The 26,419-nt window shown below is 36.8% G+C and overlaps 7 protein-coding genes across 13 annotated transcripts; 5 read left to right on the forward strand and 2 right to left on the reverse strand.

Moving 5' to 3' along the window:
- Positions 1-802: 802 nt before the first annotated feature.
- LOC9306140 lies at positions 803-5,088 on the reverse strand. Of its 2 annotated transcripts, none has more exons than XM_021018574.1 (9): positions 4,712-5,088; positions 4,331-4,374; positions 4,111-4,222; positions 3,878-3,995; positions 3,259-3,788; positions 2,637-3,166; positions 2,383-2,532; positions 1,874-2,299; positions 803-1,456 (listed from the first exon to the last, which is right to left on the reverse strand). In XM_021018574.1, the coding sequence occupies exons 1-9, from the start codon at positions 4,887-4,889 to the stop codon at positions 1,139-1,141; spliced, it is 2,406 nt and encodes an 801-aa protein (XP_020874233.1). In that variant the 5' UTR covers positions 4,890-5,088; the 3' UTR covers positions 803-1,138. The 2 variants fall into 2 exon arrangements, with proteins under 2 accessions (XP_020874233.1, XP_002870069.1); XM_002870023.2 differs by having other exon boundaries at positions 2,383-2,535.
- A 1,523-nt stretch (positions 5,089-6,611) lies between these two features.
- On the forward strand, positions 6,612-9,548 carry LOC9306141 (CTD small phosphatase-like protein 2). 5 transcript variants are annotated; one of them, XM_021019395.1, is made up of 6 exons: positions 6,612-6,670; positions 6,902-7,129; positions 7,224-7,364; positions 7,445-7,975; positions 8,055-8,392; positions 8,549-9,548. In XM_021019395.1, exons 2-6 carry the CDS (start codon positions 6,934-6,936, stop codon positions 8,705-8,707), a joined length of 1,365 nt encoding a protein of 454 aa, XP_020875054.1. In that variant the 5' UTR covers positions 6,612-6,670; positions 6,902-6,933; the 3' UTR covers positions 8,708-9,548. The 5 variants fall into 5 exon arrangements, 4 of the variants coding, with proteins under 4 accessions (XP_020875054.1, XP_020875055.1, XP_020875057.1 ...); XM_021019396.1 differs by having other exon boundaries at positions 6,615-6,670; positions 6,931-7,129; XM_021019398.1 differs by having other exon boundaries at positions 6,621-6,670; positions 7,069-7,129.
- A 1,142-nt stretch (positions 9,549-10,690) lies between these two features.
- LOC9306142 (25S rRNA (cytosine-C(5))-methyltransferase nop2) lies at positions 10,691-11,979 on the forward strand. The gene is made up of 6 exons (XM_002867962.1): positions 10,691-10,810; positions 10,883-10,957; positions 11,027-11,129; positions 11,208-11,341; positions 11,774-11,848; positions 11,932-11,979. Exons 1-6 carry the CDS (start codon positions 10,691-10,693, stop codon positions 11,977-11,979), a joined length of 555 nt encoding a protein of 184 aa, XP_002868008.1.
- Positions 11,980-15,696: 3,717 nt separating this feature from the next.
- LOC9304081 (phytochrome E) lies at positions 15,697-19,653 on the forward strand. Its single transcript, XM_002867963.2, has 4 exons — positions 15,697-17,838; positions 17,926-18,733; positions 18,820-19,113; positions 19,248-19,653. The coding sequence occupies exons 1-4, from the start codon at positions 15,834-15,836 to the stop codon at positions 19,489-19,491; spliced, it is 3,351 nt and encodes a 1,116-aa protein (XP_002868009.1). The 5' UTR covers positions 15,697-15,833; the 3' UTR covers positions 19,492-19,653.
- On the reverse strand, positions 19,611-23,709 carry LOC9304082 (protein MEI2-like 3). 2 transcript variants are annotated; one of them, XM_021019335.1, is made up of 11 exons: positions 23,600-23,709; positions 22,848-23,021; positions 22,314-22,771; positions 22,070-22,228; positions 21,870-21,986; positions 21,608-21,759; positions 20,629-21,531; positions 20,457-20,541; positions 20,302-20,370; positions 20,042-20,215; positions 19,611-19,936 (listed from the first exon to the last, which is right to left on the reverse strand). In XM_021019335.1, exons 2-11 carry the CDS (start codon positions 22,948-22,950, stop codon positions 19,853-19,855), a joined length of 2,304 nt encoding a protein of 767 aa, XP_020874994.1. In that variant the 5' UTR covers positions 22,951-23,021; positions 23,600-23,709; the 3' UTR covers positions 19,611-19,852. The 2 variants fall into 2 exon arrangements, with proteins under 2 accessions (XP_020874994.1, XP_020874995.1); XM_021019336.1 differs by lacking the exon at positions 23,600-23,709 and adding an exon at positions 23,424-23,541.
- Positions 23,710-24,010: 301 nt separating this feature from the next.
- LOC9306143 lies at positions 24,011-24,838 on the forward strand. The gene is given in 2 exon segments (XM_002867964.2): positions 24,011-24,819; positions 24,821-24,838. Coding segments are annotated over 2 exon segments (648 nt in total). The 5' UTR covers positions 24,011-24,189.
- A 94-nt stretch (positions 24,839-24,932) lies between these two features.
- On the forward strand, positions 24,933-26,035 carry LOC9304083 (60S ribosomal protein L32-1). Its single transcript, XM_002867965.2, has 2 exons — positions 24,933-25,180; positions 25,536-26,035. Exons 1-2 carry the CDS (start codon positions 25,091-25,093, stop codon positions 25,845-25,847), a joined length of 402 nt encoding a protein of 133 aa, XP_002868011.1. The 5' UTR covers positions 24,933-25,090; the 3' UTR covers positions 25,848-26,035.
- The last annotated feature ends 384 nt before the right edge of the window (positions 26,036-26,419 follow it).

Below are 26,419 nucleotides of genomic sequence, written 5' to 3' on the forward strand. Positions count from 1 at the left end.
AACGCATGAAAGGAATCTAGGAACAAAACAAACAAAGGAATCTACATGCAATTGAAATTTGGAATTTTAAAACTCACAAAATTGAAACTTCAAATCTGAACTACACGAATTCAAAGAAATTAACAAATCTACATGCAAACTGAAATAAACTCTTGCAAATTACACTAAATCGAGAGAACAAGAAAATTCATTTCGAATTTAATAAGAAGAAGACAGGATTTCAGTCAAACAAAGGGGAAACTAGAAGACAACAGAGGAGAGAGACGAACCAATAGGAAGCTTCAAGCTGAAATCAAGAGGAAGCAAGACGGCGCCAGACACAGAGACGGCAGAGGAATCGCCGGCGACGACGATTGAGAGAAGACAGAGGAATCGCCGGCGGCAACAAACGTGTTTTTTTCTTTTCCCGACAGAAGATGGTTTGACGAAAAGAAGAAAAAAAAACAAGTCTTTTATTAGGTCTTCGTGAAAGACTCTCTTTCATTTGGAGTTTTTTGTGATTTTATTATTTCTATTTTAATTTTGTAAAACCAATTAGGAAGTTTTATTTTTAAAATGAAATTTGTGAGAAAATGAGGGTAAAATTGGGTTTTTGATTTTTAAAAAACCTATTTGACCAATCTACAAGAAGAAGGGATATATGGACAAATTTTTAAGTAGATATCCTTTATTTCCAATTTTCCCCTTATTTAATAGATAATAAAGCATAGTCACAGTGAAAATGTGTAAATAGTAATCTTATTTCTGTTTCCAAGTTCTTATGTTGTCTCTTTCCAAGCTACCTAATATGATGACTTCAGAGTTTGGTCCAGACATAACAATCTTTACTGTGAAGTTTGGTCTGATATAGAATGTCAAGACTAAAGAGTTAGGAAAAGAGTAAAATGGTAAGAAACAGACAAAAGAGAAGAAAGACAAAACAGAGAGTTTTTTTAGTAATACAAGAAGGTTAGCAAGTAAACAAGCCAGCCATTGAAGGTCTCTCACCAAATCCCCTCATAAGACGCTACCCCGAACCACAAACCCACACACACACACAACACAACTCCATTTTCACAACACGGAATCTTCCCATCGCTGCTCAGGAATGAGAGATGGGAAATGAAGGGGAAAGAGGGATTTGACTGATTGCTTTTGATCAGTAGTTGTTGGGCCATAACTGCTGTTGGGTCTGTTTAGACGCGTCTCTAGCGTTTTGTTGTTGTTGGTGTTGGTGATGAAGATGTTCTAATGACATTGCTGCTTGTGAATGGTAAGGACTCACATAGCCATGTCCTCCATAATGTTGTTGTTGCTGTTGTTGTTGAGACGGCTGCTGCTGCTGTTGCAGTTGTTGGGCTTGACGGAAACCGGGAGGCTGCTGATTCTGATGACCAGGGAAGCTGTAATATCCGCTTCCTGGAACTACTCGCGAGTTGGGTTGTTGTCCTTGATGCCAGGCTGCTGAGTTTTCGTTCTGCAGAAGCAAAACAAAGAAAGCTACTGGTTAAGGTTTGCAATACAGAGACGGGACAAATAACACCAATTCAAAATAAACCTTACCCAGCCAAAACCAAACCGCTACCAAATCAAATAGATGGAAAGTTCATCTTATTCTACTAACTAAAGACAATTCTAACTAGAAAATTGTTATTTGCATTTTAGTTTTTTTTTTTGGGTCCCAAACAAAGCCTAACCAGAAACCAAACTAAACTGATTTTCTTAAAACCAAACAGTTCCAAACAGAGCCATACCCATCCAAAACCAAACAGAAACAAAAATTTGAATACTCCAGTTTAAATTCCAGCTGACTAAACTGAGTAAACCGAACGGAACCAAAACTTCAAATGTCACACCAACAAGATTAAAACCTGAGAGGAATTTCATGGTTTACCTGCTGCTGAAGAGATGATGCCAAGTGATTGCCATCATTAAACTGGGAGCTCAAGACATCTTCGTAGGAGTTTGCAGCACTTGTGGGATTCAAAGGGAAGTTGTTACTTGAGGCAGCGCCACCGCCGAAACCGTAGGCAGAGGGAGGAGGAACAGGAGGAGCGGTTGCTTGAGTTTTGTATTGTGGAAGCATAGCAGCTAAAGACTGATGGTTCCCAGTGGGAAACGCTTGCTGAAAAGCTGAAGGCATGTAAGGGTTGTAACTCTGTGCCATGAATGGGTAGCTTATCAAATTACCATAATGCCCTAAAGGCATCCCGGGCTGATGAGAGTATGGATTTAAGGCGAGGTGTTGTGCAAGAGCTGCTGCTTGTTGTCCTGCACTGGGCATTGCGTTTTGAGATGAAATACTCGCAGCTCTTAGTGCCTGCAAACAAATTTGTGTAAGCAATGGTATTAGAGGAAAGCTCAGAATAAGTTTATATGAAAGAGAAAGGGGGATTTAGTTACCTCGGCCATGGAATTTGTTGGACCGCTAAGTGAAGAGGGAGCAGCAGTGTTGTATTTTGTTGTGAAAGGCAAGTAGTGAAGATCAGATTCTCTTCCATCTTGAATGCCTGATGGGAGTAGAGTGTTGGGTAACGAACTTGTATATCCTTGCTGCTGAACATTAAGAAAAAATAGTAGAGATGGTTAAAAATCTTTTCAGTGATCCTTTCGATTGTGTGATGGATTTTTAAGGCTGGATAGTGTTTGGATTTTACCATTACGTTGGGGTAGGTATCGAGATTCTGCATTTGAGGATTGGTTTCTGATGGAGAATTCAACTGTTGGCTGTTTTCAAATCTGTAATCTGCGGAAGACGAAAACTTGTACTGATGACCTTCTTCTTGCGGAGGTTCATGTTGCACTGCTTCTGTCTCAGAATCTGTGGCAGAATGGTAATTCCGGGTACTTGAATCGATTTGATAAGACACTTGTTCATTAGTAGCAGCATTTCTCAGCTGTTCTTCTTCCTCTCCATAAAAGTTAGTGTCGGGATGTCTGAATGAAGAATCATCCTGTGCTTCTAGTGGTTCATCCAATTTATCATTCAAGCCACTGGCTTGACCAGATCCTATCCCGGAACCAAAACTACCGAACATTAGGTGCGAGCATTCTGAGGTATGGACTTGCAGGTGATTGGGAATTATCACTGCAGGTTTGTCGTCTCTCGGTAATGCTTCCTGCTCTTCTTCATTGTCAATAGTAAGTTGCTGAAAACCGGTAGCAACAGATGCAGAAACATCTTCAGCTGAAAACAGTGGGAAAAGCAAACATCAAAAAACATGGACAAAGAGTAAGAAAGAAATTAAAAAAGACTCACACAGAATATGAATATCTCACCTCCATTTTCCTCATAAGAATATCTCTCAGCTTTGTTATTTTCATCGTCATACACTGAGGAATCTCTTGAATCATCGTCAACCAAATTTCTGCTTGATACTGAAGCAGGCGGATTGTGATCCATATCAGGAGGAGACTCAATTGGATATGTTTTTGTTTCATGGTGGTGGTCATCCAAATGAGTCTCATCCAGATGTTGAGACTCACTAAATTGGTCGGCAGAAATCTTAGATTCAGCAGATGGTTTCAAGACAGAGGATGATGGATAAAAAACATCTTGCTTCTCAATTGAAGGCCATTCATCCTTCAAAGGGGCTTTACTTCCGCTCTCTTGAGCCTCTGATGAGCGAGGCAAAGCAACATTCTTCTGCTGGTTAGGCCTACCCATTTTCACAATCTCAGCCATAGTTCTTTGCCCGGGGTTAGCACTGGCCCAAGCGGATTGATACGCAGGAGAAGGCAGCGAAGACGAAGTAACTGCATCACTCGGGCCTGTTGGTGCTTTCTTGACTTCAGAGCTTGGAGGATCACTGCAAAGCAATGGAGATACTAAGATAACACAAAATAGTGGACATTTTTAACAAAATCAGATACTAAAAGACCACATGAAGTTAAGAACCTGTTTGATGGAGGTTGGCGTCCAAGCACACCAGATGATACAGAAGATCCTGCCCAATGATTACGTGCTCCGTTTTCTCTTCTGTTTGCAGGTACACCATGATGAACATTCCCCGTCTCTGAACCAAAATCCAGTAACAAGTTTAGACATTTTTCTGAGGTAACCAAAATCACAACCAACAGAAGAAAAAAAGAGAAAACTCTCTCTCTCTTGCACAATTTGCATTTTATTACCATTAGAATTATACTTGTTTCCGCCACCTCGAGATGTGTTGTAACTGTCATTACCGCTTCTAGCTCCACGATTCGGGACGTTACGCGTCCAGGAGTCTGCAGGGTCTTTAGTCTAACCAAACAAGCAAAATAAGTGAGAATCAGACAAGAAGAAAAATCATCATCTGAAGCTATCAGGCATTAGTAAACTAGTAGCTGCTTAATGTTATAATCCACAAACCTCTTTCTTCTTCTCTCGTTTGCTCTTCACCTCATGAAAAGTATCTGAAAAGTTTTAAAGAAACAACATTATAAGAGACGGCAACAAAGAAAGGGAGAAAAAACTGATTTTTATGTTTATTTCCAGAAACAGGTAGCCAGCTAATGAAGAAGATTCAACCAAATCCAAAAAACATTACTATTTCAAGAAACTTAAGGAAAACAAACAAAGTTCTGACACATTCTCTTACACAAGAAGTTCTAACAGCTTTAACATGATTAGCAAAATTTCTTCACAAGGTAAAAAAAAAAACTCTTTGAAGTTTTGATTTTTTTTTGCTTCAAAGCTAAAACCCAGAAATCAAACAAGACATAAAAAGCTATGGAAGCTTAAAGAACGAACCTTGAGAAAGGAGACGATTAACAGCTTCATCAGGATCCATATCGCACTCAACAAGCATCGCATAGATCTCTAACTCAGAACAGTTCACGATCTCCTTCAAACCCTGAACAACCTTCCTCGAAGACGCCGGAACACCCCCGTTCGCGTTACTAACGCCGCCGCCGCCACGACCGCCCATTTTTCTCTTCTCTCCGGATTACCGGAAAACAAAACGAATCAGATCTGAAGTTAAAAACTTCTTCGACTCACGATTCCTTCACGAGCGATTCTAAAAACCCAAAATAAGGATTCTTGATGTTTGTATCTCTCTCGCTATTGGCTTCGAGTATCGGAAGAAGAAAAAAAAAAACCCTCTTTTTATTTCTCCTCTGCTCTTTGGGTTTGGGGCTAAATAATGGTTTTGGGAAAAAGGAAAAAAGATTCAAATTTTTGGAAAGTTATGTTATCAAAAATGGTATATGTGTTAATTAACAAATTTATTTTGGTAAGTTAATTACTTTTTCTTTAATGGTAATTAAGGGCTTGATTGGTTCTCCCGCTAGAACCCTCCTAGCGGTCGGTTGCGGTTGTTAGCGGTTGGTACCAATCATAGAAATCGCTCTGTACCGCTTCAAACCGCTCGAAATCGCTGAATTTCAAAAGCTCCTTCCCGCAAGCGTTTGCGGTTGCGGGCGGTAGCGGTTGGAAAAAAAAAATCAAACGTTTACTTATAATTATTATAAAATATATTAATCCTATATATATCTTTCATCTTTGTATCACGTTCTCATCAGAAACCCTAATCAATATTCTAAAACCTTATTCTCTCAATGTCTTACACCCAAACTGATGAAAATCAAGAACCAAACGTAAATATCATATATCATTTTATTCATTCACCACCTCATGTGTAACTCTTTGAATATTTTTCATCGCATTGTTTTTCTTTTCATTATGTATTGCTTTGCTTTTTGATTGAATATATGTTTCGATTTGTTTTCTCGAATAGAAACCCACTTGCTTTTTGATTGAATTCAACGTTATTTACAGTTTGTCCCATTACTTGATACGATTTTTGGAGTTAAACCAGCATAAAGTACTATCTTATTACAAAATTTTTTATTTTTGAATAATTATTTAATACTTTATTTATGGTTTTAATTATTAAGCATGTTCAATTTTTCTAATATTATCATAATAATATATTGGTGTTTTTAATTCTTTTCTTTGTAATATGTTTTATTTTTTTGGTCATTTTTCTATTTAACTGCTACCGCATCCGCTGGTTTACCAGTCATAAAACTCCTGCAAACGCATTCATTTTCAAATGCTAAACCAGTCGTTCAAAACACTTGGTAACGCTTGAAACCGCAACCGCCCGCTTCCGCAAACTCCCGCAACCGCAACCGCAACCGCTGCGTTTAAACCAGTCAGGCCCTAATAACTTTGTATATGTTTGTCAGATTTTCATTTAAAGACATGAATAGGTTTTGGATAATGATGAACCTTAATTTTACATATTTTTTAAGAAACAGTTGTTGTCTGAGATTCTATTAAAAAAAAAAAAAAAGATTTTTTGAATTTTAGATTCGAGAAAAATGAAGTAGTTCATGCGCTTAAACAACGCGTGGAGAGAAAGAATCTGAGAGTTTTTAAAATGATTGAATAATGGATAAGGACGTCGTTCCGGGCCTACATATAATATGGGCCTAAGCCCATTATACCTAACTTCAACAAAAAGAATAAAATTTAAAAAAATTAAAGGATCAGCACGTGTCAAGTTACAAGGGTGAGTAGCTGAGCTGGATAAAACTTTATACGTGTCATCTTCTTACAGGTTAAAAACCCGCCCACCAAAAGATTTCTTCGGAATTAAAAAAAAAACGTTATAAGCTAAGCTTCTCTCATTCGTGGAAATTGTCTTTGAGACAAAAAAAAAACCAGAGAGAAGGAAAAAAAAAAAAACTCTTGCTTCTTCAGGTTGGTCTTCTTCTTCCTGAGCTCAATCTAGTTCTTGGTGTTTTTATGCAATTGTGATTATTAATGATCGGTATTTAACGTTTCTTAGCAATTTTATTTTGTTTTTATCGGTAGACTTGTGGTGGAGAAGAGTTTGAGTTTGTGAAAATGATCAAAAATTCTATTACAGATCCGTATGTTTATCTTACTAGATTCTGTCTTCTTCATCAAGAAGCTGACTTTGTTTTGCAGCATCGATCTTGAGACCATTCCTTTTGCAGACTATGCCAATGCCATTTTTGAAAATGAAGAGCAAGATAAGCAAAGACTCGTTTAGAGAAAAAAGGGTTCTTGGTGTTTGTAAGAAATTACCTCATAAGGATTTAAAAAATTCATGCTTTGATTCCAAAAAATCGGAGAGAATGGAACATTTGGTCACTGCTTCTCAGAATTGCCACAACAATGAGGAACAAGATTTAGGTAAGGCTTGTTTCTTGAATTCTACATATAGATCGGTCAGCTTTTTATTTTAACTGAGCTAGTTTTGTTGTGATGATGCTTTTGATTTCTATAGGTTTGGATTCTTCTACTAGGGATGTTGAAACAAACGAACCCGAAGACCTGCTAGTTGAAGACACTTCCAATAATGCGTCGAATATGGATACAATATTTTCACCTGTTCTGGATGATGAACTGTATTCAGAAACTGGTCGAGGTATTCTGTTACTCTTTCAGTTTTTGATTTAAGCTAATCTTTGAATTAGTATCGAGTAATCTAATAATGGCTTTCCTCAGTATTTGTGGAAGGAAACAATGTGCAATGGGAAATGCCTAGGTGGGGAGCTGATGAGAGCAGCAGCAACAATCAATCTTGCAACGATTCTGATTACTTTCTTTCTGATGTGCTGATTGCAAGCTTGCCATTCTATGAGAGTGGAAATGTTGATTTTTTCACTGAGATAAGTCCCTTGCCTCGTTGCATCTTTCCAGAGCCAAGTGTGTTATTAGATGTAGCTGAGCAGTACATGGTATTACCTTACTTAGAAGATGGATCAGCCAGCAGTGATGATGTTAAGTCTTATGAGGACAGCGGGGGTAATGTCGATAAACATGACTTGTTTATGGCATTCAACTGGTCAAGATCACAAAACTTGGAAGCAGCAGATGCTCACGCTGAAGCTGAACAAACTGAAGATTTTGATCCACAGCTTTTCTTAAGAAATCAACCGGAGTTAGCTGATGTGGTATCCAATTATTTCCCTGATATGCAGCAGCCTAGGGAATCCCCGAAAAGGAAGGCGGTAACCCTTGTTCTTGATTTGGATGGTATGATATGAACCACTTGGTTAAGTTTTGCCTCCATGGTACCACCACACTTACTAATCATCTTAAAGTGACATTGCAGAAACTCTGGTCCATTCGACTCTGGGAGCCTGCAGAGATACAGACTTTTCCTTCAGAGTCACTTTCAATATGCAAGAGAACACTGTTTACGTGAAACAAAGGCCACACCTTTATAGGTTCTTAGAGAGGGTCATTGAACTTTTTCATGTTGTCATCTTCACGGCTAGTCACAGCAATTATGCGTCTCAACTTCTAGATATATTGGATCCAGATGGGAAGTTTGTATCGCAACGTTTTTACCGGGATTCATGCATTCTTTCAGATGGGATTTATACCAAGGATTTAACTGTTTTGGGTCTTGATCTAGCAAAAATGGCTATAATTGACAACTGTCCACAGGTACTTTCTAAAGGATTCCCTTCAGTACCTATGTTTCATTAATTTTTGCTTTTCACTCACAGTCCAATAGAAGCCTTAGTCTCAGTGATAGACACCACAGTGCAGAATTTGCAGTTTCCTTAAGTTTTACATGGACCCTCATTGTTAATGTTTCAGGTGTACAGATTGCAAATAAACAATGGGATCCCTATCAAAAGTTGGTACGATGATCCAACTGATGATGGTCTGATTACATTACTTCCCTTCTTAGAGACATTGGCTGATGCCAACGATGTTCGTCCTGTCATCGCCAAGAGATTCGGTAACAAGGAATAAGAAATCTCTTCCTTTTGTTTCCTCTATACCTTGAGTGCAGATTCTGGATTTCTTTTACAGATTTAGTCATAGACTAGTTTAGTTCCTCAAGACTTGTTAGGTGCTATTTAATTAGTTAACCATAGAATAATGCTCGGTGATGTTAGTACACAAGTAAGCGGAACCCTTGTCTTAGCCAGGATAAGAATAGATCATTGGAATCTTAACACTCTGTTCTAAATGTACAGTTGGTGAAGCTGAGATACTGAATGTATAAAAGTGAGTATTTTTTGAGTGAAATATCAGTTTTGGAGGTTAACAACAGCCTTTATCTCCTTGTGGTAAATCCAAACTGTTGGTTAGATCTTTGTACTCTGCATTGTCAATAATATAAATGAAGAGAGGTATCTCGAACCTTGTTTTCGTGAATTTATCGAATTTTCTAGCTTCTGTGGTCTTTCAGAAAGGAGGAATATCGTCATCATCGGGGGACTGGATCTGGTGGTTCCATGGTATTATAATAAGCTATTTAATCTATAACTCTCAGTAAAAGTTTCATGATTCTGCTTGCATGGTCCTTATTGTGCAGATCATTCAACAAGTTATTTTGATTAGGCGTAAGGAAGTGACCTGACTTTGTTCTGCTCTGTGTTAACATGTCTCTTTCAGAGTTGTCTAATGGTCCAAAGCTCCCTGACAAACTTGCCAATATGTAAATCTATAGAATGTTTAACTTGTTTTCATTAAAATTTGTTGGTCATATTTTGTTGTTAGTAGGTAAATAAACCAAAACAGTCAAGAGGAATCTTATTTCTTAACGTTGTTTCTTATGAACCAAAAAGGTCATTGATTTCTTACATAACATCAGTCAATCAGATGCTTTGGAGATTACATAACATTAGTCACATAAAAAAGAAAGCTGCACTATTGCCCTTATAGGAGTCGGATTAAACCACCAAACCTTTCATCTACTTCATAAGGTGTAAATTGCCTTGGGTCAACCTAAACGCCACATAAATAGCCGTTTTATGTTGGTCTAAGTTTGATTATGTTAGAAGAAAAAGCTCTGAATCAACATGCGTCTCCAAAGAAACATCAACCATTGGTTTACAGAAATGTGCATATAGAGATATCAACAACCAAACATTTTTCTACTGCCAGTCGCCACAGTTACAATCACAAAACCAATTCCAAAGGAAAATATATCAAGTTTTCTTCAACTTCTTGCGTTAATTCCTACTCCCAAAAAACTCAACACCTCTGCGCTTACTACTTCTCGGTTGCCAAAAAAAGATCACATACCATTAACCATTCTCTTCATCTCGGATGATCGATCTCCTTGGATCCGGTTCTTCAATTGCTCTCTCTCTCTCTCTCTCAGCACGTGCTTTATGCGGCGCATTGATCTCCTCACCTATATTGAGATGCAAAAAAACATGAATAAATAATCTCCCATAGTGGTGAAAAACATATTACATATGATGTTTTTTCGGATACATAACCATTGCCTTTGGGAGTTACTTTGGTATCATATGATTACCTTTGGAAATTGGAATGCGTTCAGGTTAGGAAAGTGCATGGTCTGAGCTTGAAGCTGACGTTGAGTCATTAACATCTTTTTCTCTTTAAGAAGAACGTATCACAACTTCTGAAGATCATCCCATGACTTAAGGCGCAATCCTGAAGCTTTCCAACTTCGCCCTAACACCAAACGATTACATATGTTCCTAGGCTACAAAAATCACTGACCTTGGAGGTATATAACTTGTTTTTCAAGTAAACCTCAAACTTCCACACATGACACAACCAAATGTGATTTGTTATCTGTTTGTTCTTTTCTTCAGTGAAACCTTCTAGTGAGAACTTTCTCTCTGAACATAAGCAGTTTGTACGGACAAGCATTAGCAAAGAATCACGACTGGGAAAGTGTGTGGTGGTCTTGTTCCTTGTGCCGTGTGAGTCACGCTTCTTCCTTGTTCGCGACAATCAACGTCTCATCATTAGATGAAGAACATTTTGGAGGAGAATCCCGTCGAAGAGCATGTGTTACCAACAGACGGTGAAGAATCATCTAATGAACCATCTGATTCTGATGGATCTGTTGAAGAAGAAGAATATCTTCATGTAAGTTATTATGCTCTCCTGATCAGCAGATAATAACCCCTGGGTGATTTCACTTTTAACTGTTTCCTTTAGGACCTTGAGGACGATGATGATGATGTGAACGATATGGATTATGAAGAAGTAGCAGTAGAAGAAGCTAATCATGTTGTAAGTTCTTATGAGATCTCTCCCTTTTGCCCATTTGTGTGATTTCATTTCTAAACGGTTTTTCTTAAGGACCTTGAGGACGATGATGATGATTTCAATTTGGACATTTACTCTCCTCGACCTAATGAAGAAGTAGCAGAAGAAGATATCTTGCTACTAAGGATAGAAGAAAGTGAGTATATGGTGTAGTCTTATCATATCTCCTAAGGACTCACTCTCTCAGCCTTTGTTTAATGATAATTTGTTTCAGCTGTTGAAGTGCTGGAAAAATTTAGTCAATTGAGGCAACAAGGCTTCACAAGGTCTGATTATGTTGACCAGCTTAAAGATGATCTTGCTTCTCTTTACGTGTACAATAGGTTTCTTATTACAACTTTGGTGGAGGTGATTCTCCCGGACGTTACCATTGTTCTAAAGATATGGCATCGCCATCTCTGTTGCTAATTACTCATATGATTAACTAGAATTTCTTGGCAGACGTTGAGTCCTGCGAAACTCTTTAAACTAATCAAGGAGTTTGAAAATCCGAGGCCTACATATATATGAATGAATCCACTAAAGGTAAACTTGGTTATCCATTGATGAAGTGTTTAGGAAATTTCTGAGGATAAGCATTGTTATGATGAGTCTTGTTTTGCTTAAGACTCGGAGAAGCGAGAAGGTATCTTGCTCAACAACTTTTGGACCAAGAATTTCAGGTATTCCTGCCAGCGGAGTGGTCAAATGTACTGTGCAGATATTTATTCCTCTAGATTCACAACAAGTATTATTTTGTAGATATATACATGTAGTTGATTTTTTCACAATTGGTTGTAGGATGGGCTTGTCATTGGTGATGGACATGCATGTCTCATTGCTTTAACTCTTCAATACATGGTTGGGTGCTTTATGGTAAGGTTATTTTTACCATCCTCTTCAACATATGGCTAGCTCTTTATATATAAAAAGGTATTTTTTTTATGATGCATTTGTAGATTCAAAACATTGGTTCCTTGTTCGATGTAATGACATTAGATCCATAGAAGAATGAAACGACTGTAGACATGTGGTAAGTCATTTATTTTATATCATATTTTCACTATGCTAGAGGGTTGACATTGTATAGTTTCAGCAATGTGGCAAAGATACAAGTTACATTGCTGCTTTGATGGATAATACTAGTATGCATTATTGATTTCATTTGCTCCATATTTTTGTTCTCTTAACTCACTTTCACTTGCGGAATGTTTTTCTCTTGTGAGTTAAATGAAAGTAAAAGACACACAAGTTTAACGAGTTCTCGTTAGCATTGTATACAACTCAATGTACGAGATATGTTCACTTCCACTTCTTTGCCAATCTTGAATATGAATGTAGGATATCATTGTAGAGATTTTTTAATCATACATATAAAAATAGGGTTTCACTCTCTCCTTATTGGTCCACTTGAAAATTTATTTTCAAAAATATAATATTTATTTTCAATTAAACTTAAAATATAACACATTTAGTCATATAAATTAATTCATACTTTAAATTCACACTTTACTACTAAATTGTAACTGAAATTACATAATTGTGAATTGACTTTTTTTTTTTGTCTATTCATAGGGTTTCACTCTCTCCTTATTGGTCCACTTGGCAATTTATTTTCAAAAATATAATATTTATTTTCAATTAAACTTAAAATATAACACATTTAGTCATATACATTAATTCATACTTTAAATTCACACTTTACTATTAAATTGTAATTGAAATTACATAATTGTGAATTGACTATTTTTTTGTCTATTCATTGTCATTTAAACACACTATAATTATAATTATAACTCCTATAATCTAATTCTTTTAGAAATGTAACTTCCATCACTTTTTTCCTATAAATAACTATTCTCACATCCCCCTCCACCTTGTCTCAAATCCTAAATATTTTCTTTGTTTTGTTTATGTTCTTGCATGAGTTGAAAACTCAATTAAGATATCATTGTAAGAGTTTGATTATATATTTTGTTTACATTCTTTTCAATTTTATTTCTTTTTTGTTTTTAAGTACTTTTTCCTTCCTTCTTTATTTTTATAATATTTTTAATATAAAATTACATATGTATAATATAATTTTGATGGCTATGATAAAATTATCTTAATGATGCAGATTCAAATATATTATTTCAGACTATCGCACAATAAGGGAATCAAGCTAATGGATGTTTGAGTATTTCTTACATATTTCTGTATATTAATTTTATTTTTAAAAGTATGCAATGTTTTAACGAAATAATTTTTTGTAATACAATTATCAAATTAATTTTCCTTAAGATGTCTTGATTGAAAATAATTAATTTCTTAGATTACTATTAGTTGTTAATTATTTTAGAATATGTAATATCAAAATTAATGTTCAAATGATTAAACAATGATTAAACAATGATTGAATTTTTCATATGTGCGAAAACCCAAAACATCAAACTATTAGGAACAGATGGAGTATATGGTTATTTTTTTGGGAGACTCACAAAAATGCCCCTTTTTCAATACCCCTTTTCAAAAATACTCCCTTTGGCTGTCCATTTTTAAAAATACTCCTATTTTTGTACAAAATGACAAAATTACCCTTCTTTTAATAAAAGATATCACAAATATATAAGGAAAACATGAGAATGTGCACACATCAAAATTACAAATTTGATTTTGTAAAAACTTGTAAAACCTTTAAAATACCTTGTAAATTTTTCCCGTAAAAATTTTTCCCGCCAAAAAATTTTTTTTGCGGGAAAAGTGATTCCGCAATTTTTTTGGTGTTAAATTTTTGGCGGGAAAAATTTACAAGGTATTTTAAAGGTTTTTACAGGGTATTTATAAGGTTTTACAATGTATTTTAAAAGGTTTTACAACGTATTTATAAGGTATTTATAAGATTTTACAAGCTATTTTATAAGGTTTTACAATTTTTTTATAAGGTTTTACAAGTTATAAATACCTTATAAAACACTTGTAAATATTCTGTAAAACCTTTTAAAATACATTGTAAAACCTTACAAAACACTTGTAAATACTCTGTAAAACCTTTAAAATGCACTGTAAATTTTTCCCGCCAAAAAAATTGCGGAATCTTTTCCTAAAAAAAAAAAAATTTGGCGGGAAAATTGCGGGATCACGTTTCCCACCAAAAATTTGCGGGATCTCTTTTCCCGCCAAAAAATATTTTCTATTTTGTGGACCTAATTTTGTTACAAATAAGGGTAAAATGGTCATTAAAAATTAAAAGAGGGTAAACTTAAAAAATGGACTCTCAAAGGGGGCATTTTGAAAAAGGATATTGAAAAAGAGGCATTTTTAACAATTTCTCTATTTTTTTTTGGTGATGGAGTATATGGTTATTGTGATTAAGGATGAAATACTGACAGACTTTTTATTATGTATTCCAATAAAAAAAATTAGTGTTATCTTATTTCCATTATTTTTTTTATTTCTTTTGTCTATATATCATATTATAGAAAATTATTAGAATTTTAAAAATGCTAACTAGCGAATTGACTCTGATTTTGGTTCAAGAAGATTGAATTCCCGAAGCATGAATGTCTTTTTTCTTCTTAATTGTTTATTTAGATAATCTTGCTACAAGGTTTTGAGCTTTGGATCATGTTTTTCACACGATTACTTACTATATAGTCTTCATGAAACTCAACTATCCACATCCTATGGCTCTGTCTCACTACTTATTTCGGAGTCGTATGAAGATAGGGTTTATCAAAAAAATATATATATTTTCAAAAATCTACATACCAAAATTATTGTATAATTAAACAAACAAGAATGATAAACTCAGCCAAAATTTTCTAAATACCAAAATTTACTTTAAATTTTTTATAAGTTGAACAGAATTTACAACTCCAATTAACTGTGATTAAAAATATAATATCAATTTTATAATCATTTTTTATTTACTTTGTTTGTTAGAAACTTAAACCAGTTCTGTTTTTGAATGTTAGATATGTTTAGGAATGCTAGATATACTTGCTTTTTTGGTTGACATTTAATTATCAGTTATCCTTTAACAAGGATAAAAACAAACATCAGTGGAAGAGTCGAGAGAAAAAAAGAGTTTAGTTAATTAGTTTATCAAAAATAAAATAAAGGAGTCGCATGAAACCTGGTTCCTGCTTTACTGGTTACGTGTTCTTGGGTACTAAACTATAAAGCAGCACTATCAAAAGCACGATTGCCTTCAAGCTTTCCTCTGTAAACAACATTGGGAGCTTTCTTTCTCTCCACCTTCAGAAACAATGCAACTGGGACTAAACCCATTTGTTACTTTCTTCAGTTCACTTAGTTCAAACTCTTTGGTACTCCTGATTCTCTTGGTCCTCATTTACTACAACACAAAAACAGTTTACATAACACAATCCTAGAGACACCAAAAACGCATAAGCTAATGGAGATTAGTCTCAAAAAGGTTAATTCTTTCCACTTGTTTTCCTATTCTAAACCAATTTTACCATAAAAACCCATCGAGGAATCAAACATGATTTGTTTAAAGGAAGAATCAAATCTACCAAAACAATTTTCGACTACTTAAAAAAAATAAATCTTTTTGGCAGAGAGTTCAACTAATTAATTCCATGGAACTTTTTATTCAAAAAAAAAAAAAACACAAGAAAAATTAAAGTGAATCGGTACAATCTGTACGTGTGGGAGAGAATGCAAACACAGTAGCAAAACAAAAAAAGCATTGAAGAAAACATGAAAAGAAGAATCTTGAGGTAAAAAACGAATCAACGACGACATAAAAAAGAAACCTTTTTTACTTTTTCTCTCTCTTTCTCTTGCTGCTAATGATAAAGAATCTTCTTCTTCTTCTTCTGATCGAAACTCACTCCACACTTTCCCCAAAGCTATGGGATTCGAGAGCTCTTCCTCTGCTGCAAGCAATATGAAACCTCTTGGAGATTCCAAACCTCAAAAATCCAACACTGCTCAATACTCTGTTGATGCTGCTCTCTTTGCTGATTTCGACCAATCCATTTACTCCGGCAAGTCTTTTAACTACTCCAAATCTGTGATTTCACCTCCTAATTACGTTCCTGATGAACACATCACTGCTTACTTGTCTAATATCCAAAGAGGCGGTCTTGTTCAGCCCTTTGGTTGTTTGATTGCTGTTGAAGAACCTAGTTTTAGGATCCTTGGTGTTAGTGAGAACTCCTCTGAGTTTCTTGGTTTGTTGTCTCTTGCTTCCACCTCTCACTCTGGTGAGTTTGATAAAGTCAAGGGTTTGATTGGAATCGATGCAAGGACGCTTTTTACTCCTTCTTCTGGAGCTTCTTTGGCTAAAGCTGCTTCCTTTACTGAGATTTCGTTGCTGAATCCTGTTTTGGTCCATTCTAGGACGACCCAAAAGCCTTTTTATGCTATACTTCACAGGATTGATGCAGGGATAGTCATGGATTTGGAGCCTGCTAAATCCGGTGACCCGGCTTTGACCCTTGCAGGCGCAGTTCAGTCTCAGAAGCTCGCCGTTAGGGCCATTTCTAGGCTGCAGTCGCTTCCCGGGGGAGATATTGGTGCGTTTTGTGATACTGTTGTGGAAGATGTTCAGAGACTTACCGGTTATGACCGTGTTATGGTTTATCAGTTTCATGAAGATGATCATGGTGAAGTTGTTTCTGAGATTAGAAGGTCTGATTTGGAGCCTTATTTGGGTTTACATTATCCTGCAACAGATATTCCTCAGGCTGCTCGGTTCTTGTTTAAACAGAATCGTGTCCGGATGATTTGTGACTGCAATGCAACTCCGGTTAAGGTTGTTCAGAGTGAGGAACTCAAGAGACCACTTTGTTTAGTTAATTCTACTCTAAGAGCTCCTCATGGCTGCCATACGCAGTATATGGCGAATATGGGCTCTGTAGCTTCTCTTGCACTCGCTATTGTGATAAAAGGCAAAGATTCGAGCAAGCTTTGGGGATTAGTTGTAGGTCATCATTGTTCTCCTAGATACGTTCCATTCCCGTTGCGGTATGCTTGTGAGTTTCTGATGCAAGCATTTGGACTTCAGCTTCAAATGGAACTTCAGTTAGCATCACAGTTGGCTGAGAAGAAGGCTATGCGAACGCAGACCTTGTTGTGCGATATGCTTCTCCGTGATACTGTTTCCGCTATTGTTACACAATCTCCGGGTATTATGGACCTTGTGAAATGTGATGGAGCTGCGTTATATTACAAGGGGAAATGTTGGTTGGTCGGTGTTACTCCTAATGAGTCACAAGTTAAAGACTTGGTGAATTGGCTGGTGGAGAATCACGGTGATGATTCCACGGGTTTAACAACTGATAGTTTGGTGGATGCGGGATACCCTGGTGCCATCTCACTTGGAGATGCGGTTTGTGGTGTGGCTGCAGCGGGAATTTCTTCAAAAGATTACTTACTTTGGTTCAGGTCCAATACTGCAAGTGCAATCAAATGGGGAGGAGCTAAACATCGTCCAAAGGATAAAGATGATGCCGGAAGAATGCATCCGAGGTCATCGTTTAAAGCCTTTCTTGAAGTTGCGAAGAGCAGGAGCTTGCCGTGGGAAATCTCAGAAATTGATGCTATCCATTCCCTAAGACTTATAATGAGAGAGTCATTTACCAGCTGTAGGCCAGTTTTGTCTGGTAATGACGTAGCAAGAGATGCTAATGAACTAACTTCTTTTGTGTGTGAAATGGTTAGGGTGATTGAAACCGCAACTGCTCCTATTTTTGGGGTTGATTCTTCCGGATGTATTAATGGTTGGAACAAGAAAACCGCCGAAATGACGGGATTACTAGCTAGTGAAGCCATGGGGAAGTCACTTGCCAATGAGATTGTTCAAGAGGAATCACGCGCAGTTCTTGAAAGTCTCTTGTGCAAAGCCCTACAAGGTTATATAAAAGAAGCTTTTCTTCATACCAGTTTCATGTTATGAGTTTTATCAACTAACAAAAACATTGATATGTTGTGCTATTCAGGTGAAGAGGAGAAAAGTGTAATGCTAAAACTGAGAAAGTTTGGTCAAAACAATCATCCGGATTCTTCTTCTGATGTGTGTGTTCTCGTTAACTCCTGCACGAGTCGGGATTATACTGAAAAAATCATCGGTGTCTGCTTCGTTGGTCAAGACATCACTAGTGAGAAAGCAATCACAGATAGATTCATCAGATTGCAAGGAGATTACAAGACTATTGTTCAAAGCTTAAATCCGTTGATTCCACCGATATTTGCTTCAGATGAGAATGCTTGTTGTTCTGAGTGGAACGCAGCCATGGAAAAGCTTACCGGATGGTCAAAACACGAGGTGATTGGGAAAATGCTACCCGGTGAAGTCTTTGGAGTCTTTTGTAAAGTGAAATGCCAAGATTCGCTTACAAAGTTCTTGATCTCTCTGTACCAAGGAATTGCTGGTGATAATGTTACTGAGAGTTCACTGGTTGAGTTCTTTAGTAAGGAAGGGAGGTACATAGAAGCATCCTTAACCGCGAACAAGAGTACAAACATCGAAGGGAAAGTTATAAGATGTTTCTTCTTCCTGCAGATTATCAATAAAGAATCGGGTTTGAGCTGCCCAGAACTGAAAGAGAGTGCTCAAAGCCTCAACGAATTAACTTACATAAGACAAGAAATCAAGAATCCTCTCAACGGTATCCGATTTGCCCATAAGCTTCTTGAATCCTCAGAGATTTCAGCTAGCCAAAGGCAGTTTCTGGAGACTAGTGATGCTTGTGAGAAGCAAATCACTACAATAATCGAAGGCACAGACTTGAAAAGCATTGAGGAAGGGTAAAGCATAACATTTTGAATCTTCATCTACTGAAGTTTTTACATTTGGAATCTGAAAAACAAGTGTTTTTTTTTTATGAGATCAGCAAGTTGCAATTGGAAACAGAGGAGTTTCGACTTGAAAACATCTTGGACACAATCATTAGCCAAGTGATGATTTTACTGAGAGAGGGTAACTTACAACTCAGGGTTGAAGTCGCCGAGGAGATCAAAACGCTGCCTCTCTATGGTGACAGAGTAAAGCTCCAGCTCATTCTTGCTGATCTTCTACGCAACATTGTCAATCATGCGCCGTTTCCAAATAGTTGGGTCGCAATCTATATCTCACGAGGGCAGGAGCTTTCACGTGACAATAGTCACTATATCCATCTGCAGTTCAGGTAAACGTCAACAGAAACAACTGAAAAATGCAACTTCTTTTCAAAGATTTTGAGTGTTTCCAAGTAAACAATGCAGCCGTTATCCAGATTTTGAGTGTTTTGAACATAAAACGGTCGATGTTGTTTTATGATAGGATGATACATCCAGGGAAAGGACTTCCTTCAGAGATGCTAAGTGATATGTTTGAGACTCGAGATGGATGGGACACGCCTGATGGTTTAGGGCTTAAGCTTTCACGGAAACTATTGGAGCAGATGAATGGTCGTGTGAGTTATGTCAGAGAAGACGAACGGTGTTTCTTTCAGGTGGATCTTCAAGTGAAGACAATGTTAGGGGTTGAGACTAGAGGAACAGAGGCTGGTTCAAGCATAAAGTAGAAATTTTGAGTTACAAAGCTTATGAAATTTGGTCTTTTACCAAATGCATTAATTAGAACAAAGGTATCATTATTTATTACCAATAAGATAAGATGTATCTAAACTATCCTATGTATACATTTTGGAGAGATGATTTGGCCAACCAAGACAAAAAAAACACAACCATCAATTTACATGTCTAGATCAAATAATACTTTCTGATTCCGGAAACCAAACAACCAGAAAGATCTGAGAAAACCAGAAAATTTTCTAAAGTTGCTATGCAGTCTGTTGCTGTTCATCATCATTATCATCATCATCTCATCCTAAAAACTGATATTTACGTTTTAAACCAAAGGCAATAATGGGATTCACTTGACTGTCAGCTTTGATGCGTGCTCTCGCTGACTACAGGATGAGAAACCGTTGAATTTGATGCCTCGAGCTGAGAATTCTCCCGGATGATCTAGTTTCAAATATAGAGATGTATGAGTCAACCAGTTCATCAGATAAACACAGAACATATAAATGATCATTTAAGATCCCGTGTTTGTTGTAAGAGATTGTTTACCGGATATTTAGATTCTGATCCATCAAAGACAATAGGTTGGCATCTCCTATCTTCGTTCATCAAGCTCGAGTTCTGAAAGTGAGCAATAAGCGCAGCTTTACCTTGGATTCGTGCATAAGCCAAGGAAGCAACTTTCTCGCTGTTGAACTTCTCCCATTTTTTTCCATTAAAGACCTATGAAGCAGATCAGAAGCATAAGTTCATCCCCAAAATTTTCAATCTCACAGAAACAACACTAGAGACTCAATCAGGTTTTGTACCTCGTACAATGCAATGATGAATTTAGGAGACACCATATTGATAAATGCATACCCCACATTACATTTATTCTGCACACAAGAAACCAAAAGAGAGCAACATAGAATTACGATCACGTGATGTCAAAGATTCAACAACAAACCTAAATGGTCTTTACCTTGAAATCAATAGGCAAATATAGAAAATCATAAGTTCCGCTGTTTTTCTCGTCGATGGCAGCTAAGAGCATATTCCGGGTATACCTGAGAACAAGGAAAAATATCAGTTCTTTCATATCCCACAACGCGTAAGCTAACAGGACCACAGCAAAATCAAAGGATAACTCTTACTTATTAGGGATATTTTTTATCATCAAGGTTGTGCGTGGATCTTCACCCCTCATAATCTTACTCAAGTCAAGCTGAAACTGTATCTTGATGTCGACTTGGTTAACGTTACTATTAAACTGTTGGTTCCTTCCAACCTCAAATGGGTCGTCAATGGAAGCCATTGTAGGAACAGGTAAGTGGTAAGAGTCATTGCCCATAAACAATTGACTAAATCTTGGAGAAGACAACATTTTAAAACTTGGAGAGCTAGTTTCACGTAAGTTTCTTTGAGAATTCATATGACCACTTGTTCCTCGGAAAGCCATTGATGAAGTTTCAGGGGACCTCGGGAAGAATCCAGATGGCGCAGATCCGACATGATGGAGCTGGTGGAGCGACCCGTTCTGAGCCGAGTAAGGAAACCTGTTATTTTTTACGTTTGAAGAGAATGGATTCACAGGCCAGGCTGAAGAACTAGGGCTTCCCCACAGGAACTCTGATCCAGATAATGTTTCTACGTGACTCGGGTGTGAGTTCAAAGAACCAAATGAAGAAACAGATCCAAACGACTGCGGTTGCTGAAAGGTAGAAGCTTTGTGGCTTGCACTATTATAGCTGCTGCTTGAAAACAGGTGATCCAAGTGGCTAAACCTTCTTCCCTCTTGGCCATTGTTCACCGATGCAGCCTTTATCAGATTTGCTTCTTGAGAATGCATAATTGACGAAAATTCTGGATAACGGATGTTCTTTGTTGGACTCAAGTTTCCAAATACTGGCGACTTACTGAAACTTTGTAGAGGATGATCAACAGGACTATTATACCACTTGTTCCCTAGAGGAGAGCTTGCTAAAGGCGACTCAACATGATTCGGGTAGCTGTGGTAATCATCATGCTCCAACTCCGGATTCATTTGCAACATCATGCTGAGACAAAAAATCATAACAGAAAATTAGTCCACAATTTCATCAAAGTCAGTTTCTATGGTATCAGTATATTCACTTTCGACGTGCACCACCAGGACGACTATGTTCAAGCTTGATACGTTTTCCAGCAATGTCAGTCCTGTTCAAAGCCTTGAGAGCTGCATCAGCTGATCTAACGTCAAAAAATTCAACAAATTTGTGATGCCTCTTATTTGGTGTTTCCCGTACCTGCTTTGTCAGAACAATAACTTACACAAACGTTAACCGTTATGCAGGTCATGAGAGAAACCTAAAACCTCAAAAAAACAAACAGAAACAACAGAATAAAAACGCATCACCTCCTTGATCTCGCCATAAGCACCGAATATATTTTCAAGGTCTCTGTTGGAAACTGATGGAGCCAAGTTGAAAACCACAAGAGTTCCTTGGTTAACATCTTTCTCCGATGGATTATCCTATAAAACAGAACAATTGTATATTAAAAAAGAGAATGCAAGAATAATACATACATATATAAGAGCATTCAAGAATATGAAACCTTGGGGATTGAGAAATGTATGTCCAGTTTCCTCCGTTTAATTAGCTTGCCTTGTAATGCTCGCATAGCTGCTCTAGAAGCACGGATATCGTGATAAGAGATCATTACAAATCCCCTGTGCTTGCAGGCTGTATACAGAGTTCGGATATCTCCATATTGCTGCCAAGAATGGGAAAACAAACATAAAGATCCAATCTTTCCCCCTATAAACATTCAATTTTTGAGAATACAAAAGTGAAATTACCTCAAAAAGAGCTTGCAATTCAGAATCCTCAACGTTACTGTTAATATTCCGAACAAACAGAGTCCTTGAAGGATGTTCACCATAAGGATGTTCGCCAGCAATCGATCCCGCTCCATTTTGGAAAATGTTTTGAGGTATAACATTGTCAACGTTAGAATCAGCAAAACCAATTCGTGAGAAGCCCTTGTTTAGACTGTCATATGGGTCAGTCTCCAATTCAAGACCTCCACCGCTACCAAATAAATCATAATCTTCCAAGTCATCCAACGTAGCTGGCAAAGAACTTAAGTTTAAGTCATCCATTAGACCAGAGAAAAGCTCTTCCTCATCATCGGGAAGCATGCTTCCGATTGGATGTGACTCACCATCATCAAGCATCTTGCCAGTGCCTCCATTGTATTGATTTAAGCCGGAAGCAATTTCATCAACAGACTGATGGTAGCTCGCGCGAGGGTTGACTGCAAGAGTTAAAGATTATAACATAATCCAATGAATGACGATATAAAGACGATTTAGACTACTCGAGGTACATACGGTTTTGGTGTTGAAGAACAGGTAGAGAACTGGAAAAGAGAGAAGCATCACTTGAAGCATGGAAATGATCAGATCTTGAAAACGTTCCATTTGGGATATTCATTGCGAAAGCCCTGCACTTCGATTAACTCCGCTTCTTCGCAACAACGACGAAAAGGGGGATTCTTTTAAACCCTGATGGAGGCAAATGATTAAAAGAGGATTCAATCGAAACAGAGAAATATAATTTTCTTAACCAAGTTGGATACAATTTTCACAAACAGAGGATGACAAATTCAACTAGCAATAATAACTAATGATTTTCAAAACAAATCCCTAATGATTCAATCTCTATAAACCCTAAACCCTAATCAAAATCAAATTGGGATAAATCATCATCATCAACAGAGACAGTTACCACCAAGACCTATATAAGATTCGGTGCAGCTGCAGCTAGTTCAGAGAAATTGAACAGAAACGATCACAATCAATTAAAAGCAGAGGAAAACTAAGAAAACAGAACAAGAACCCTAATTTCAATATAGAAGAAGCTAAAGTGTGATCATATAAATGTTTTAGATTAAAAAAGGAACCAACTTTCTTCTACTTCACCCTTTAGTTTTTTTTAGCACGATCACTAACACAAACCCATTGCCGCGAGAGGCAAAGGAACACAAAGTATCATATCAATGAGTTTAAAAATCGAAACTTTTTAAAAAATATTTAGAACCAAAAAAAATCGAAACTTTAGCAGGAAGAAAAAAGAAACTTACTTCAATAATTTGTCCTCTCCCACGAATACAGAAGAAACGCTTTCTCTCTCTCTCTCCCTATGACTCTATATATATATATACACATTGATAAAGAAGAGAGAAAATAAATATAAAAAAATTGATTATTCGTGAATTCTTTTGAAAGCATTATTAAAAAGAGAGAATCTTTAATTGGATGGAGAAGAAGAGAGTAATGAGCGAATGATTGAGTAACAAAGGACCAAGTGGCACGAAATTTTTTTACTCATTTTTTCTTTTTTCTTCCAATAAATTCAACTATATTTAAACTTCTTTTGGAATCCGTAAATATATCTGTTTAATTATCTTTCAGTTGATAATTATTAGTCAACTAAATATTTGACAAACAAAAAAAAACATTTCACTTAGGTGTTTTGAATTTCCATTTCTTGTTTTATCTTTTCCGGTTTAGTTAGGGCATCATTATTTCCATTTAATGTTAATTTAATTAAATCCTAAGTGAATTTGGAATCTCCGATGAACCACCTCTTCTATAAATAAAGACGATCGAGATCGATTGTAAGAGAGGCAAAACAGAAATTTTGTTAGACGTAATTTAATCATTAAGGATTATGGAGGGCACTTCGACATGGATTCTAAACTATGAATCTACGACGCACATCGTTGATTACAAAAATTCAGGATCCTTCTCAATAAATATCCAAGGATTTGAGCGGATTCTTATCCGGAGTCCTAGCGGTCGTGAAACTTTGGCTCAACAAAAATATCTTGGAGAGAAGAATGCAACAGTAACAATCGAATCCGAGATCCCACCTTCTTTCCTCACTGGAGAAGAAATATGTAGTAGATATGTGGCTAACGTGTTGTCCAAGGAAAATATCAACAACTGGATTCAGCAAAGAGTTGTTCCTAAAATCTGCGAAGACGTGATTAATATAAGTCGCCGCCTTGAAGAAGAAGAAGAAGAAGGTTTCTTGGTTGAAGCTGAAGTTGAAGTTGTTCTAGAAACATTGTATACTGATTGGTTAAGCTTCAATGATTACGACTCTCAAGGTGTTCTAATACCAACAGAAGAAGAGTGCATAATATGTCTAGAAGAGTTATCATCATCAAGTGGTGAGAGGAGGATCATGAATTTGCTTTGTTCCCACAGTTTTCATAAGGATTGTCTTCTCCCGTGGCTGCGACGCAAGCGTTCATGTCCAACTTGTCGTGACGACGTCCACAATCCTCGACTAGAAAGAAGACCACCAGGAATGATAATTTGTAAAAGAAATTAAGAGCATACAATTTAATTTAATAAAAAAGAGATGTTTTATTATTAAGAGCATACAATTTTTTTTTAGTTGGAAGGAAAAAAGAAAAGGCCGGAAAAGAAAGTTTATTGGGCCACAAAGTGAGCCCATTAAGTATTTAATATCAGAAACCCTAGTGTACGCTTATAAAAAGCATTTTAGGTTTGTTGTGCTGTTTTACGGAGTCGCTTTTGAGAGATCTTACGAAGAAGCAAAAATGGCGGTCCCGTTGCTTACCAAGAAGGTCGTGAAGAAGAGGTCTGCTAAGTTCATCAGACCCCAGAGCGACCGCAGAATCACCGTCAAGGTAAACCCTTTTTCTTCTTAGGGTTTTAGTAGATCAATCACAAAATTTAGTGGACTCTGAGTCTTAAAGTTTGAACCTTTAGGATGCAATATGGTGGTTGAATTTAGTATCTGATTTCAGTCTCTAAGAACGAAGAATTTACATGAAAATGATGATTTTACTTAGCCTGAGTAGTCCCATGAACAACATTCATTGAAATCCTGTTTAGATTGAGTTTGATTCAAGTTTTAGTTTTTGATTGAGTCTCTTATGTCTGTTGTTTTTGGAAGAATCCGAGCTTTGTTGATATGTGTTTGTGGTGATTTGGTTTTGATTTCTTACATTTTAGACATTATGGTTGTGAATTCTTTCTCAGGAAAGCTGGAGGAGGCCAAAGGGTATTGATTCAAGGGTGAGAAGAAAGTTCAAAGGTGTGACTTTGATGCCCAATGTTGGTTACGGATCTGACAAGAAGACTCGTCACTATCTTCCCAATGGATTCAAGAAATTCGTTGTTCACAACACAAGTGAGCTCGAGTTGTTGATGATGCACAACAGGACTTACTGTGCAGAGATTGCTCACAACGTCTCCACTAAGAAGAGGAAGTCAATTGTTGAGAGAGCTTCTCAGCTAGACATTGTTGTTACCAACAGGCTTGCTAGGCTCCGTAGCCAAGAAGACGAGTGAAGAAGAACCAAGCCTACTACTTGAGATATTTAGTTGTTTCTTCTGTTTTGTTGCAATTTTCCTTTTTGTTATAAGACGATTTTTGATTACTGCTGTGTTTGTGTTTGGAGTGAACAAACATGAGTTTTGGTTTTAGTATGAAACAGATCAAGTTAAGACCTTTGGTTAAAACTATTTCAGATTCATTACTTGTCAAAGATTGAGCCTTTTTCATCTAGAATTTGATAATTTATCAGAGAGGAGGATCTTAAGTAACACTGGTGGATCAAATTACTAGTAGACCTATCTTTTGTCTTGTGGCTGAAACAATGCATTTATGTACAGTTAATAATGGACTGTTTGATGTGAGATTGAATTAGAAGATGATCAGTTGAAGACAGGAAAAGAATAAGGTCTTAGGTTTATCAAAATCAAACAGATTTGAGCAATGTAGTCAAATTAAGAGTAGAGCTCTCTCATCTTGTGACTGAGTCGATGTATTTCGCTAGCAATGTCTTTCTCCCTATCGGTTTCGGAGTAGAAAGATTCCGTTCGATGTTAATGGAATCTGGTGAAGAAGAACCATGAATTTA

This window comes from Arabidopsis lyrata (genome assembly GCF_000004255.2).
Source record: "Arabidopsis lyrata subsp. lyrata unplaced genomic scaffold ARALYscaffold_7, whole genome shotgun sequence".
NCBI classification, from domain to species: Eukaryota; Viridiplantae; Streptophyta; class Magnoliopsida; order Brassicales; family Brassicaceae; genus Arabidopsis; species Arabidopsis lyrata.